Source organism: Coregonus clupeaformis, chromosome 2 (genome assembly GCF_020615455.1).
Source record: "Coregonus clupeaformis isolate EN_2021a chromosome 2, ASM2061545v1, whole genome shotgun sequence".
In the NCBI taxonomy this organism is placed as follows: Eukaryota; Metazoa; Chordata; class Actinopteri; order Salmoniformes; family Salmonidae; genus Coregonus; species Coregonus clupeaformis.
Window position 1 is genome coordinate 9,295,247 of NC_059193.1, and position 15,531 is coordinate 9,310,777.

General features: G+C 44.9%; 1 protein-coding gene across 7 annotated transcripts in view; it reads right to left on the reverse strand.

The window, feature by feature from the left end:
- The window catches only part of sorbs2b (sorbin and SH3 domain containing 2b), a 78,102-nt gene that overhangs the window by 26,139 nt on the left and 36,432 nt on the right, over positions 1-15,531 (reverse strand). For 3 of the 7 annotated variants that reach the window (XM_041904001.2, XM_041904037.2, XM_041903985.2), the window contains exons 1-8: positions 12,710-14,054; positions 11,122-11,523; positions 10,101-10,236; positions 9,044-9,216; positions 4,384-4,450; positions 3,669-3,719; positions 3,244-3,502; positions 2,540-2,654 (exon numbers count right to left, since the gene is read on the reverse strand). In XM_041904001.2, coding sequence (XP_041759935.2) covers positions 2,540-2,654; positions 3,244-3,502; positions 3,669-3,719; positions 4,384-4,450; positions 9,044-9,216; positions 10,101-10,236; positions 11,122-11,523; positions 12,710-13,264 — 1,758 coding nt within the window. In that variant the 5' untranslated portion in view covers positions 13,265-14,054. Of the gene's footprint in view, positions 1-2,539; positions 2,655-3,243; positions 3,503-3,668; positions 3,720-4,383; positions 4,451-9,043; positions 9,217-10,100; positions 10,237-11,121; positions 11,524-12,709; positions 14,056-14,087; positions 14,213-14,416; positions 14,444-15,531 lie in introns of those variants that run through there. The other 4 variants (XM_041904010.2, XM_041904021.2, XM_041904029.2 and 1 more) reach the window with 3 other exon arrangements.

Consider the following 15,531-nt stretch of genomic DNA (forward strand, 5'->3'; position numbering starts at 1 on the left):
AATAAAGACAGACATGGTTTAAAACAGGTAGTGGTAATATTTCATTCAGTACAGAAATTTGTAGGCAGCTTAAGTTACCCTGTCCGCGGCTCAACTTACCCCATACCCGGGTAAGTTGTGCTAAGAGACCACTTTTTTTGGGACAAGCTATGTTTTAAAAACTGTAATGTTTACATTAATTCTGAATTATTTCCAGGGATACACAACATCCTGAAATATATGTAGATATCTTTGTTAGAAATAATACTATATTTCCCTTGACGGAGTGATGCTGAATGTAACAAATGGCCCAACTTACCCCACTGTCCCCTACTGGAAAGAGGAAAACAGTAAATACCTTTGGTAGTCTAATTGCACTGCCACTGAAATGAATTGCTGCCACAAAATAAACTATGGGCCTGTTCCACGTAAGTGCCTCAGAACAATGGTGCATTTCAAACAGCTCAGCTAATGAGATGAACCCTGCAGGGCACATGGTCTGCTGCTGAAATAGTCCACTGCTAATTACCTGCTAGGAGGAGTGATATCAACAAAGGTCATTTAGGAGAGTTCAAATGTCATCCCAGCAAAACAGGAACATTCCCTGAACATAACTAAGATTCCCATGAAGTTCTAGTTTGGGATTTATCTAACATTAGGATGACAACATCCCAAAAACATTCAAATAATGTTTTTTATAACACTTTAAAAAAAAAAGAATTATACAGTGCCTTCGGGAATTATTCAGATGCCTTGACGTTTTCCACATTTTGTTACGTTACAGCCTTATTCTAAAATGGATTAAATTGTTTTTATCCCCTCATCAATCTACACACAATACCCCATAATGACAAAGCAAAAACAGGTTTTTAGAAATGTTTGCTAATTTATTACAAATAAAAAACTGAAATTATACATTTACATAAGTATTCAGACCCTTTACTCAGTACTTTGTTGAAGCACCTTTGGCAGCGATTACAGCATCGAGTCTTCTTGGGTATGACGCTACAAGCTTGGCACACCTGTATTTGGGGAGTTTCTCCCATTCTTCTCTGCAGATCCTCTCAAGCTCTGTCAGGTTGGATGGGGAGCGTTGCTGCACAGCTATTTTCAGGTCTCTCCAGAGATGTTAGATCGGGTTCAGGTCCGGGCTCTGGCTGGGCCACTCAAGGACATTCAGAGACTTGTCCCGAAGCCACTCCTGCGTTGTCTTGGCTGTGTGCTTAGGGTCGTTGTCCTGTTGGAAGGTGAACCTTCGCCCCAGTCTGAGATCCAGAGCGCTCTAGAGCAGGTTTTCATCAAGGATCTCTCTGTACTTTGCTCCGTTCATCTTTGCCTCGATCCTGACTAGTCTCCTCGTCCCTGCCACTGAAAAACATCCCCACAGCATGATCCTGCCACCACCATGCTTCACCGTAGGGATGGTGCCAGGTTTCCTCCAGACGTGAAGCTTGGCATTCAGGCCAAAGAGTTCAATCTTGGTTTCATCAGACCAGAGAATCCTGTTTATCATGGTCTGAGAGTCTTTAGGTGCCTTTTGGCAAACTCAAAGCGGGCTGTCATGTGCCTTTTACTGAGGAGTGGCTTCCGTCTGGCCACTCTACCATAAAGGCCTGATTGGTGGAGTGCTGCAGAGAAGGTTGTCCTTCTGGAAGGTTCTCCCATATCCACAGAGGAACTCTAGAGCTCTGTCAGAGTGACCATCGGGTTCTTGGTCACCTCCCTGAACAAGGCCCTTCTCCCCCGATTTCTCAGTTTGGCATGGCGACCAGCTCTAGGAAGAGTCTTGGTGGTTCCAAACTTCTTCCATTTAAGAATGATGGAGGCCACTGTGTTCTTGGGGACCTTCCATGCTGCAGAAATGTGCAAAAAGTGCCTTTTAAAAAAATGTATGTAGTTCTGTCCTTGAACTGTTCTTGTCTATTAATGTTCTGTATTATGTCATGTTTCATGTTTTGTGTGGACCCCAGGAAGAGTAGCTGCAGCTTTTGCTACAGCTAATGGGGATCCTAATAAAATACCAAATGATCAATGGAAACAGGATGCACCTGAGCTCAATTTTGTGTCTCACAGCACAGGGTCTGAATACTTATGTAAATAAGGTATTTCTGTTCTTTATTTTTAATACATTTGCAAAAAAAATTAAAAAACCTGTTTTCGCTTTGTCATTATGAGGTATTGTGTGTAGATTGCTAAAAAATAATAATATTTAATCAATTTTAGAATAAGGCTATAATGTAACAAAATGTGGAGAAAGTCAAGGGGTCTAAATACTTTCCGAAGGCACTGTATGTTTCAAATTAAATATCCTTGGAATGTTCTCCTAGCATTCACTAAAATGTTGTACACAACATCTGTAACAACCACCACAGAACACTGCCCAAACTTTTCCAGGTAAAGAACAGACTAAATTTGTTCTGGGAACACCAGCCAAATGTTTTATACAAACATTATATATTCATCAGCACAACTAGACAGTTTTTGTGTTATGTTCTGGGAACTTTCACAGAACTAATTTTGGTTTGCTGGGATGAGTTTAGTGGCGACTGACTGGCCTTACCTGTCTCTCCTGCTCCAAAATAGAGGATTTCCCAGGTTCATAGTCGAAGATGCTCCGAGGTTCTGCACGGTATTTCCTGGTGTCCACCTTTCTGTCAGGGGGTCCATATTGGTTTCTTGTTAGAGGATACAGAGACATTTTATTAGGTACTGGCCCACTTGTTCCAAAAGTTACCATGCCAAATCATTTTAATTAGTTTTGGTGTTTTTATATATATATTTTTTATTTTACCCCCTTTTTCTCCCAATTTCAATTTCAATTACGACCTTGTCTCATCGCTGCAACTCCCCAACGGACTCGGGAGGGGCAAAGGTTGAGTCATGCGTCCGCCGAAACATGACCCGCCAAACCGCACTCCTTTACACCCGCCCGCTTAACTAGGAAGCCAGCCACACCAATGTGTCGGTCGAAACACTGCTCAACTGATGACCGAAGTTAGCCTGCAGGCGCCCGGCCCGCCACAAGGAGTCGCTAGAGCGCGATGAGCCAAGTAAAGTCCCCCCCAGCCAAACCCTCCCCTAACCCGGACGACGCTGGGCCAATTGTGCGCCGCCCTATGGGACTCCCGGTCACGGCCGGTTGTGACATAGCCTGGGATCAAACCCAGGTCTGTAGTGATGCCTCAAGCACTGCGATGCAGTGCCTTAGACCGCTGCGCCACTCAGGAGGCCCTTAAAAGGAATTTTAATTTAATTTTGTCTTACGTGTCTACCGTGCCTCTGTCTACTGTGCCTCTGTCCCTCTCGCGCTCCCTGTCTCGAACATGTGCTGATGAGGGTATGGGAGGGGGTGTGGGGGGCACGGGTGAGGGCGAGGTTAAGGAATTTGTGTTCCTGAAGACGTTGCACATGCCGTTGTCGGACACACTCTTGGTCATTGGCCGGTACGTGTGGGTCTGGGGCGGAGCATTGGTCTGCAATGACTTGGCTGGCCGATAGTCTGGGGCTGAGCGATGACGGCTATCTGTAATAACAACAGATGCATGCGACAGATGCAATCCAGAATGTAGGCATGAATTCAATGGTGAAATTTGTGACATATGTATCTCTATCATATTCCAGGCACTCAGCACACAAGACTTATGATTCATGTGTGATTCATGTGATGAAATGTTTAATACATTTCTTACCGGTATTCACTACTGTGTGGGTGGTATTATATGGGTCCGCATGTTCATTTTCTGTGATAAACACCAAAGTAAGATGATTAGCAGTGTACTCCAACTCATCGTGTAAGCAATGACTGTTTTGTTTGTTTTCATACATTGATTCATTTCTTAAGCTGTTCTCTTTGTAAGACGATTCTACCTGTAGTCAAAGATAATGGTAACACCATCTATGTGTAATGCGTTATGAATATATTACAGGAATTATCATATTTGTATAGGCTGCTATAAGGAGCCAATGACTGCTCATAACATATTTTCCAATGCAATATGGGTATTACAAAAGGCACCACCAATGCAGTGTGTGCAGGTGTTGCTGAGATAATTAAAAAATATGAAGCATATGGTTGTATGTCATTGTTGTCAATGTGTGTGACCCAGTGAACTGTGTAATCCCTGTGGGGTCAACACTAGCTGGCTCACATTATGCAGGAACTGCACTGTCAGATTCCCAGTAATGACATTTCTCTAAACTGCAGACTGCTGAGCAAAGCTGCTCTATTGTCAAATCGTCAGCTGTTGTCAGCTCTCTCTCTATGTATGTAGTTCAATGGAGGTCAATGTCACAATAGCACTATAACAATCCCATTTAGAATCCCTTCTCCTCAGGGCCTGGCCAAGTGGAGAGATAGGTAAGGTGGAAATACATCCTGTAGTTATTATGGAAATGAGCTCTTACCTGGTTTGTGTACCACGTGAATCTGCTTGAACATGGACTTATACCAGTCCTTTGGTCTGTCCACGGTCTTTAAGAAAAACATACAACAAAATCATAAACCCCCACTGCACCATTTTACCAAAAATAACACCCACAAAACACAGTAGTGAGATGTGGACACAAAGAGACATCCACATTATTAGTGTACATATCAATGTATTAGATCAGGTTACCATTACACAATGAGATATAGGATGTGTTCGAAATGTCACCCTATTCCCTACATAGTACATTACTACTACAGGGTCCTGGTCAAAAGTATTGCACTATGAAGGGAATAGGATACCATTTGGGACGCAGCCATAGTAATTGTCTGCAGGCTTGCCAATGAAGCTGACCTCAGTTGGCATGCTTTTTCCCAGGGCTACATAAAACACACCAGGGACAGAAAATCAATTTCTCCTCCCACAATACAGTCCTGGGACGGCCTGGCACAGATGACCTGCATTGACTGGAGATTAGAAACACAGTCATGGTGTATAGGGCCCAGGCATTTACCTGCACTGTGCGTCCAAGGGAGCCTGGATTTAAACAAAACACTATAACATTTGACCTTTTGTGTTTTACACCAACATAAGCCTCTATTCATCTACGCAAAAATCTCTCTGGTGGTGGGAGAGAACCAAAGCTACACTGTTGCTCAGAAGATAGCTTTTTTCCTGAAATATCCTTAACCACAAGCTGGCAGAGAAGCCCTTATGGATTATCAATACAAAACAAGATATAGGCCTAATGCACTAAGCTCCATCTCTAGTCTAGTTTAACTGCATAATACACCCCACATCATGACAATACATACAAATACAGTGTACAGGGTTCGTACAGACAGCGGCAAGTCAAGGACTTTCAAGTACTTTTTCAAGCACTAATATTTATTTTCAAGGGCCATCAATTTGTAATAGCTCCTATTATGCAATTGTTTTTAGTCGCCACCAGGTGGCAGTATATCGGCACAACCTCATGAGAAAAAAATAACTCACTTACTATTCATCACTACCTCACAAGCTCTCCTCAATAATACGTGTTTCACTACTTATTTACTACGGGGGGGCAGTATAAAAAAATATGTATTCACTAACTGTAAGTCGCTCTGGATAAGAGCGTCTGCTAAATGACTAAAATGTAAATGTAAATGTACATACATGAGTGGTAAGTCAGGACTGATGATGTTGACTGATTTCCTTATATGAACTGTAACTCAGTTAAATCTTTGAAATTGTTGCACGTTGCGTTCATATTTTTGTTCAGTATGAATAATATTAAATTGTCTTTATATTTAAATTAACTTTATATTTCACAAAATGTTAAGTCCCAAAGGCTGTCCCAACACATAACGACATGACAGTGAATTCTGACAGAGTAAAAGGCCCTTAGTTGACTCTAAAATGTTCTATACCCATTTAAAGAGAAACAAGTTATTGTGTTTGATAAGATTAAAGACTCTCTCAGGGGACCCTATTTACATTTTAGGGGACCCCACATGGGTCCCGGACCCCAAGTTTGGGAACCACTGTGCTACTAATCTCTCTCCCTGCTTGCTTCAATGGTTCCTCTCTCTGTGTATCTCTTTTGCCTCCTTCATTGCAGACTGTCTCACCAGTGTCTGTCTCACTGTAAAGAAAATGTATTTTGTTATGAGAACTTATAGTAGCCCATCATTTGATTATAGCTAGCTTAATTTCAGTCAACTGCTCCTGCTGAGGTCAGGCTCCGTTCAACATTAGCTTCTAACTTCATCCTTCTAGCCATTTAGTTATAGCTAGCTATCTGGCTAATAGCCAGAGCCCTTGAGCTACCTAGCTAGCTAGACATCTGACTGAAATATCAGCGACTATTTACCAGTTGTACACTCATTCCCCGAGAGGGGGGGGGGGTTTGTTTGGAGGATGTCTGTTGACACAGCAGGAGTCAAGGGATGTTAAAAGGATTCCCACTGTCGCGGCGTCTCTTTGCTACTTGCCACTGTAGGTCTGGGCTGAGGTAGTTAGTTTCACCTGTCGGCCTATGTTGTGGGCAGAGTTTCCCGTTGGACAGAGTGGTGAATGAATGCGCTGCTAACAAGGCAAATCCGGGGGAGCACGCAAACATAACGAGCATACATGAATCATTCATGATTCCACTCGTTCGCAGAGGTAGTCGCGATTAGACCTCAGATCAAGAAGCCTTCGGAGCGTTGATCAACAAATACATTTTACATTTTAGTCATTTAGCAGACGCTCTTATCCAGAGCGACTTACAGTTAGTGAGTGCATACATTTTCATACTGGCCCCCATGCCCCCCCGTGGGAATCGAACCCACAACCCTGGTGTTACAAGCGCCATGCTCTACCAACTTAGAACTCAGATCAAGAAGCCTTCTGAGCGTTGATCAACGATTAGAACTCAGATCAAGAAGCCTTCTGAGCGTTGATCAACACTGGGAACGCAATAATAAGTGGGTAAACGATAATTAACAAAATAAAAAGGTGCGTAAACGGCAAAACCTGGTTGGGTCTGGCAAAACCCATTCATAAACATCAATATCCTGCCAGGCAGGCTTGAATCAGTCAGTTCTGTACCTGCCTGGCTGAGTGGCAGTGTGAGTGGAATGAGCGAGCTCGCCTCACAACCAGAGCGCAAAACATGTGAGGAAATAAAACTCGGTAGTCTGCCTGGAAATTAATTTGCAAGCCCAATACATTTTTCTAATATTTTTCATATTAACATATTTTATCATTTTCTGTTCTCTTCTCATTTTAATTCAAGCACTTTTCAAGTACCGACTTGAGAAAATGTCTGAATTTGAATTTCAGGGTGCCAAATTCAAGTACTATAAGCACCTCAAGTGCCTTGTGAATCCTGAGTATAGTAAAATCCAGGTTGAATGGTCAAACCTAGCAGTAGGGGTATGAAATAGAGACAAGCCCCATGCTCTAGTCTAGTAGCAGTATACTCTGTGTGTCCCAAATGGCACCCTATTTCCTATACAGTGGGGAAAAAAAGTATTTAGTCAGCCACCAATTGTGCAAGTTCTCCCACTTAAAAAGATGAGAGAGGCCTGTAATTTTCATCATAGGTACACGTCAACTATGACAGACAAATTGAGGAAAAAAAATCCAGAAAATCACATTGTAGGATTTTTAATGAATTTATTTGCAAATTATGGTGGAAAATAAGTATTTGGTCACCTACAAACAAGCAAGATTTCTGGCTCTCACAGACCTGTAACTTCTTCTTTAAGAGGCTCCTCTGTCCTCCACTCGTTACCTGTATTAATGGCACCTGTTTGTACTTGTTATCAGTATAAAAGACACCTGTCCACAACCTCAAACAGTCACACTCCAAACTCCACTATGGCCAAGACCAAAGAGCTGTCAAAGGACACCAGAAACAAAATTGTAGACCTGCACCAGGCTGGGAAGACTGAATCTGCAATAGGTAAGCAGCTTGGTTTGAAGAAATCAACTGTGGGAGCAATTATTAGGTAATGGAAGACATACAAGACCACTGATAATATCCCTCGATCTGGGGCTCCATGCAAGATCTCACCCCTTGGGGTCAAAATGATCACAAGAACGGTGAGCAAAAATCCCAGAACCACACGGGGGACCTAGTGAATGACCTGCAGAGAGCTGGGACCAAAGTAACAAAGCCTACCATCAGTAACACACTACGCCGCTAGGGACTCAAATCCTGCAGTACCAGACGTGTCCCCCTGCTTAAGCCAGTACATGTCCAGGCCCGTCTGAAGTTTGCTAGAGTGCATTTGGATGATCCAGAAGAGGATTGGGAGAATGTCATATGGTCAAATGAAACCAAAATATAACTTTTTGGTAAAAACTCAACTCGTCGTGTTTGGAGGACAAAGAATGCTGAGTTGCATCCAAAGAACACCATACCTACTGTGAAGCATGGGGGTGGAAACATCATGCTTTGGGGCTGTTTTTCTGCAAAGGGACCAGGACGACTGATCCGTGTAAAGGAAAGAATGAATGGGGCCATGTATCGTGAGATTTTTAGTGAAAACCTCCTTCCATCAGCAAGGGCATTGAAGATGAAACGTGGCTGGGTCTTTCAGCATGACAATGATCCCAAACACACCGCCCGGCAACGAAGGAGTGGCTTCGTAGAAGCATTTCAAGGTCCTGGAGTGGCCTAGCCAGTCTCCAGATCTCAACCCCATAGAAAATCTTTGGAGGGAGTTGAAAGTCCGTGTTGCCCAGCGACAGCCCCAAAACATCACTGCTCTAGAGGAGATCTGCATGGAGGAATGGGCCAAAATACCAGCAACAGTGTGTGAAAACCTTGTGAAGACTTACAGAAAACGTTTGACCTGTGTCATTGCCAACAAAGGGTATATAACAAAGTATTGAGAAACTTTTGTTATTGACCAAATACTTATTTTCCACCATAATTTGCAAATAAATTCATTAAAAATCCTACAATGTGATTTTCTGGATTTTTTTTTCTCATTTTGTCTGTCATAGTTGACGTGTACCTATGATGAAAATTACAGGCCTCTCTCATCTTTTTAAGTGGGAGAACTTGCACAATTGGTGGCTGACTAAATACTTTTTTCCCCCACTGTATATCCTATTCTCTATATAGGGTGCCATTTGGGACACAGGCTTTGTCAACTCACTGTTCTGATGGCGATAGGGATTCCAGACTCATCCACGGGGCCGATGCCTGCGTAGTGAGGGCCTTTCCCCCCCTCGCCACCCCCTGGGGCTCCTGGTACCTCCTGGTACCCCTCCTCTGCTGGGGTGGTGGGGGGCGGGCGGCTCATACGGGGGTAGACTGGGGAGCGGACCTCTGCCAGACAGGAGAGCCATGGGGAAGGAGAGAAACGATGAGGAGGAGGGAGGAGTGGGAAAGAAGAGACAAACCATGCCTACTCTACACTACTGCAGACCAGGTCATCTCACAGACAGACAGACAGACAGACAGGGAGTGAGGTTGGTAAACAGTAAACACTGGTGGGTAAAGACTGGGTAAACCAACCACTCTCTGGTAAAGAAAACCTCCTCCCCACACACACAGAGCAAAACACATCTCTTATCTCTTCTAGGACCTATAGTATATAGGAGTGATTAGAAACATGTTGAACTAGATCCTTCCCAGGAGACGATAATAGTGAAGAGAGAAAGAAAGATAGGAAAAAAACAGAGAGAGAGCCTGGTCTCAGCCACTCTAATCCCCTCCCTCAGATTAAGGCTTTAATCCGCGTCACTTGGCCACCGGGATTACAGAGATCACTGGATGCAGACGAACCAGGAGCACACACCCCCACCAGCGCCTCAATGAGCCGTGAGCTCCACCTCTCTTCTCTCTCCTCTTCCCCCTCTCTCTTTCCCTCTTCCCCCTCGCTCTCTACCTCACTCTCTCACACACACGCCAAAGCACCTAGATGCTCCAGCTAGCGTCGGGCTGTGATTCTTCTCTAGTTAGAGGTGTATTAGTGCATGAGAGCGCCAGCAGGACTGACACACTCAGTTAGCCATGGGAGTGAGTGAGAGGCTGTAGGCTTACTAGTGCCTGCACAGGCTACACTCTTCTGCACTGTAGACTGAAGCTATTTTGCCAAGGGGCAAATGACCTTAGAGAGGTGTGTGTGTGTGTGTGTCTAAGTCAATCACTGATTTACAGCAGGTTTCAAGACGGGAAGTAAACTGATAGAGCTATCAAGCAGTACTCACCTGCACTCCTGGCCTGTGTTAAGAGGCCGAGGCTGAGTGAGGGAGGAGGGGGGTAGGACATGGGGGAGAAGGGCCTCTGGAGGTGACTGTAGGAGCTACCCGTGATCCCTCTGTTCCCATTCACTGTCATGTAGTTCTGAGAGACACATCAGAGACAACGAGAGAGAGAAAGGGAGCGAGAGAGAGAGAGCGAGAGAGAGAATTAATGAATATACAATAGTATCATCATCAGTAGCTCAGCAAACAGACAGAAAGAAAAGAAAGAAAGAAAGAAAGAAAGAAAGAAAGAAAGAAAGAAAGAAAGAAAGAAAGAAAGAAAGAAAGAAAGAAAGAAAGAAAGAAAGAAAGAAAGAAAGAAAGAAATGAAGAGACTGAAATCCAATCCATCGCCGTTAAAGAAGTCAGGGACAGAGAATTTGGCATAGACAAACAGTGTGTGGTTATTTGTCATGTTGATTATAAAAAGGACAGCATTAAAAATGGTACCAACACAGTAAAGGGAAAATAGAATAACCATCCACAAACATGGAATTAAGAAGGTTGGTGTAAGTATGGTTTAGTTACACTGTAGTTGACTTGCTTTCCACCTACTGTAACTGTTAGTTGGGTAAGGTAAAACAAGGGAAGACGTAACATAATGGGTCATAATAAAACCATGATATGAACCCATAGTGTCTGGCACATTCAGATATTGTGTTATAACATTGATCGATTATAGTAAGTAGGGAGAAGCTGTGGAACTAATGTCATTAGTCCTTAACCTGAGAGAAAGCATTAAATACAGTAAGACAAAGCAGAGGAGCTGTTTAGCTGCTGTTTAGGATGGAGAGGCACAACAGCTCACATCAGGTGAAGAGAGGGGAGAGAATATCAACCAATCAACCCAAGAGGATGGAGTCTGGTTAGTGTCTCAGGACTGAACTCAGGCCCGTTTCAGAAGAGAGATTTGAAACAGTCAGGGAGGAGAGGTTACAGGGAGAGGGGTGAGCTCAGGTCAGGTAGACAGCAGGTGAATAGTTACATTAGCGGCGGTGGTGGTAGAGGTAGTGGCAGTGAGTGCAGTGTTGTCGGTGATGGCCGACGTCTGGCTGAGGGTGGGCGAGGGCGTTTGGGAGCTCCTGTCGGTGGCACACAGCAGGGCACAGTGTTGCAGCTCTTCCTCCAGAAAGGCAGTGGACAAATCACTGTAGGAGCAGCTGAGGACTGAGGTGGCCCCGCTCTGGCTGGGCTCAGGGGTGGAGGGGCCCTGGGGGGGCAGGGAGGGGGTCCGGGGGCCCACCGGGACTGGTGGGGGGAGGCTGGGGGACTTTGAGGGGTCAGATGAGAGATGGATATGAAAGGGCCTGTTTAGGGGGGGCTGGTAGGCTGGCAGTGTCAATTCAGGAGATGTCTGCCTGTGTGGCGGTCTCGGAGGGACCTGAAGCTAGAGTTGAATGTGGAGAGAAGAGTTAAGAGTGAAACACAGCACATACACTGCAGTGGCGGCTCGTAGAGTGAGATGGGCGGTGGAGAGAGAGAGAAGAGGTGATGTTTGAGTAAAGCCAGGTGGAACTCTGGTTCCTGAGAGAGATGGCAGGTGGAGAGAGAGAAGAGGTGATGTTTGAGTAAAGCCAGGTGGAACTCTGGTTCCTGAGAGAGATGGCAGGTGGAGAGAGAGAAGAGGTGATGTTTGAGTAAAGCCAGGTGGAACTCTGGTTCCTGAGAGAGATGGCAGGTGGAGAGAGAGAAGAGGTGATGTTTGAGTAAAGCCAGGTGGAGCTCTGGTTCCTGAGAGAGATGGCAGGTGGAGAGAGAGAAGAGGTGATGTTTGAGTAAAGCCAGGTGGAGCTCTGGTTCCTGAGAGAGATGGCAGGTGGAGAGAGAGAAGAGGTGATGTTTGAGTAAAGCCAGGTGGAGCTCTGGTTCCTGAGAGAGATGGCAGGTGGAGAGAGAGAAGAGGTGATGTTTGAGTAAAGCCAGGTGGAACTCTGGTTCCTGAGAGAGATGGCAGGTGGAGAGAGAGAAGAGGTGATGTTTGAGTAAAGCCAGGTGGAGCTCTGGTTCCTGAGAGAGATGGCAGGTGGAGAGAGAGAAGAGGTGATGTTTGAGTAAAGCCAGGTGGAGCTCTGGTTCCTGAGAGAGATGGCAGGTGGAGAGAGAGAAGAGGTGATGTTTGAGTAAAGCCAGGTGGAGCTCTGGTTCCTGAGAGTAGAAATAAAGGTACTGTCTCCTAGTTAATGTTGGGGAACTGATCCAGTTGTAATAATAACACATTTGGTTTCCTACAAAATCCTTTGCTGCAGAAATATAGTAATGGTGCATTAATGCAAGGACGAGATCTCAGACACAGACATGCAAATCATTTATTTGCAATTTCCTAAGGGTTATCATAAATAAATCCATAGTTTTCAAAGGCGAATTACCATAATCACTTGCTAATGAGCTATTCAAACCTCAGAGTCCTCCAGGGCAGAAATGATAAACTACTTGTCAGACACAAAAATAACTCCAGTGCTGGAGAACCTAGCTACTATGAACTACTCTAATGATTAGTGAAGAGTGTCTGGTACTGATATGTTACAGAGGAAAATGGGATGGTTTAGTCAGTAAAAACTAGAAAAGGTTTATACCACTTGTCGGCCTGCAGGGGGCGAGAGCAGGAGAGCCGTCCCTGTGTCCTGGGGTCCTGTCCACAGGGGCCCTGCTGAGGGGAGGGGGTACTGGCAGAGCAGGGGCACTGTGACCACCAGGGGGGTGGGTGGGGTGATGCGGATGGACAGGGAGGAGGTGTGTCTCTCTCTCTGGGGGAGGGGTGGCTTGTCTTTAATGACAGGCTCATGGTGGGGGTGTGACTGTGCACCAGGGGGGTAAGCGCTCTCAGTAGCCTGCAACGGGGTTAGTCTTGGGGAGACCATGTCGGATCCCTGTGGTTGACTGTGGACAGTTTGGGAGGAGCTACTGGTGCTTGGTATAGTTAACCTGGTGTTGGGATTGAGAGAGGTGTTCTCTGGGTAGTGTGAATAGGAGGACATGGATTCTGAGGAGTGGGACCGGTGCCTAAGGACCAGTGAGGAACATTCACCAGGTCCAGGCAGAGGAGGGCTGTAGGGTGGGGGGGAACTGGCAACAGGGCTCAGGTGAGAGCTATGACTGGGAGGAGGTGGGGCCTTACTCAGCCAAGGCATTCCAAAACATTCACAGAAGAGAGACAGACGACAACATACAAATCCATTATTAAAGGCATTGTAATATATTCTGTTGAGACAAATAATCCCTGTACTGTGACTATTAAAATATACTCTATAAAGAGAAAGCTTTTTCTCAGCGATCTGAGTCTGAGTCAGAATGTTTTTTATGGCAGCAAACCTTCTCTCTAACCTTAACAGGTTGGGTGGTTATACAGTGCATTTGCCCTTATATGTCAACAAGTAGTCCATTTGAGAGAGTGGTTTTGTAAACAAAAACTAGCTCAGTTTAGCAGCGATGCCTGGCCTTGACCAGCTAAAAGCAATAGGCAGTACAGAATGCACAACAGCTTCCAGATAAAACATAACCTTTTCTCAAGGGCTCCCCAGAGCCTTTCTGATGCCTCAATAGATCATTCAAGCTCGGCAATGGAAAAATTATATCAGTACCGACAAAAAACAATACAACACATCAGAAAAAGACTATCAGTGTTCTTCATGGAGATCAATGAATGACGTCAGCTTTTGAATTAAACCATTAATTAACCTGGGATACGTCCCAAATGGCACCCTATTCCCTATACAGTGCACTACTATTCCCTATACAGTGCACTACTAGAGCTCTCGTCAAAAGTAGTGCACTATAGGCAGGGTACTATTTCAGACGCAGTCCGGAGACCAGGGGCGTTTCCATTTCCATTTCCTGTTGAAGGAAAAGGCCAGGCAGGGACAAGAGACATGAGACAGGAGACAGGAGACAGCAGTGCTGGGAGGAAAACAACTGTGGGGTAAACAAACACTGAACGCCAGCCACGAGACTCACTGGTGTGGGAGACCTCTTGTCCTGCAGATTGGGTCTGACGCTCCTGAAGCCTTTGGCGGCCAGGGAGGAAGTGGTGACGTCGCCGTTCCTCAGGCTCTCTGTGGCGCTGTACGACTGCCACACATCTAACAGCCAATCACAGCACAAATAGCATCTGAGTGTCCGCTTCCCCAACGCCCTGTGCCTTTTCCTGCTTATTGTAGCCATGGTAACTGGACCAATATTAGTTATTTGATCCAGCCTCAGCTCTATACTGAGGATTTCACTGATTGAGTATCAACAACTTAAGTCATGAAAAATCATTAAATAATGAATGATGGAGTTCTTACCTGAATCTGACAGGTGAGACTCATTACCTAGATGGAAGAAACTAAAAAAGTTGGTATTTCATGTGTGTGATGGAACTGATGAAATCATTTTAGTAATCTTCCTCAAGGCAGGAACGAATTAAAACGTGTCAAGAAAAACATCAAATATGATGACTGATCTAACTTCATGTATTACAAGCAAGAGAATAAACAAATCAACTTAAAGCCCCATGGATCAGAGAGTAGAGGGTGATGAAGAAGGGACACAGAAAACGACAGATCAAAGCAGCAGCACACATAACAGAAAGCAAGTCCTAACAGCACCATGAATAGAAACTGTTTGTTTAGCCAGATCATAAACTCTTAACCCAACACTGTGGTACCTTGCAGTCCATGGAATGATCAAACAATGGCTCTATGTTTGGGTGAAGTCACAGGTCAAAAAGGAGGTCATGCTCAAGAGGAAACAAGGCTGAGAATGAGGTGGGAAAAAGTACCATGGTTCTGGCACAACTATGGCAACAATCCAGCTACTGTTCAGAAGTCGAAGAGACAGTATCTGTAATCAACATGACTCTATGCTGCTTGAGCCAGTAAGAAAGAAAGAGAGAGAGAGAGAGAGAGTAAGAAAGAAAGAGAGAGAGAGAGAGAGAGAGAGAGAGAGAGAGAGTAAGAACAGATGGGAGAAATATTGAATTTGGAAAGCGGGCATTTTCAAATGGTATTATTATTTTTGAAGAAACTAGAGGTGTATATTTGAGTTGAGTGAATAGAGTACCTGCTGCCCCATATAGGTTTGGTGAGCTCTGGACTCTCTTCATGGTAGTTAAGAGTGAGAGACAGGGAAGTGCTATGGGGAGTTAGAGTGAGAGACAGGGAAGTGCCCTGGGGAGTTAAGAGTGAGAGACAGGGAAGTGCTATGGGGAGTTAGAGTGAGAGACAGGGAAGTGCTATGGGGAGTTAGAGTGAGAGACAGGGAAGTGCTATGGGGAGTTAGAGTGAGAGACAGGGAAGTGCTATGGGGAGTTAGAGTGAGAGACAGGGAAGTGCTATGGGGAGTTAGAGTGAGAGACAGGGAAGTGCTATGGGGAGTTAGAGTGAGAGACAGGGAAGTGCTATGGGGAGTTAGAGTGAGA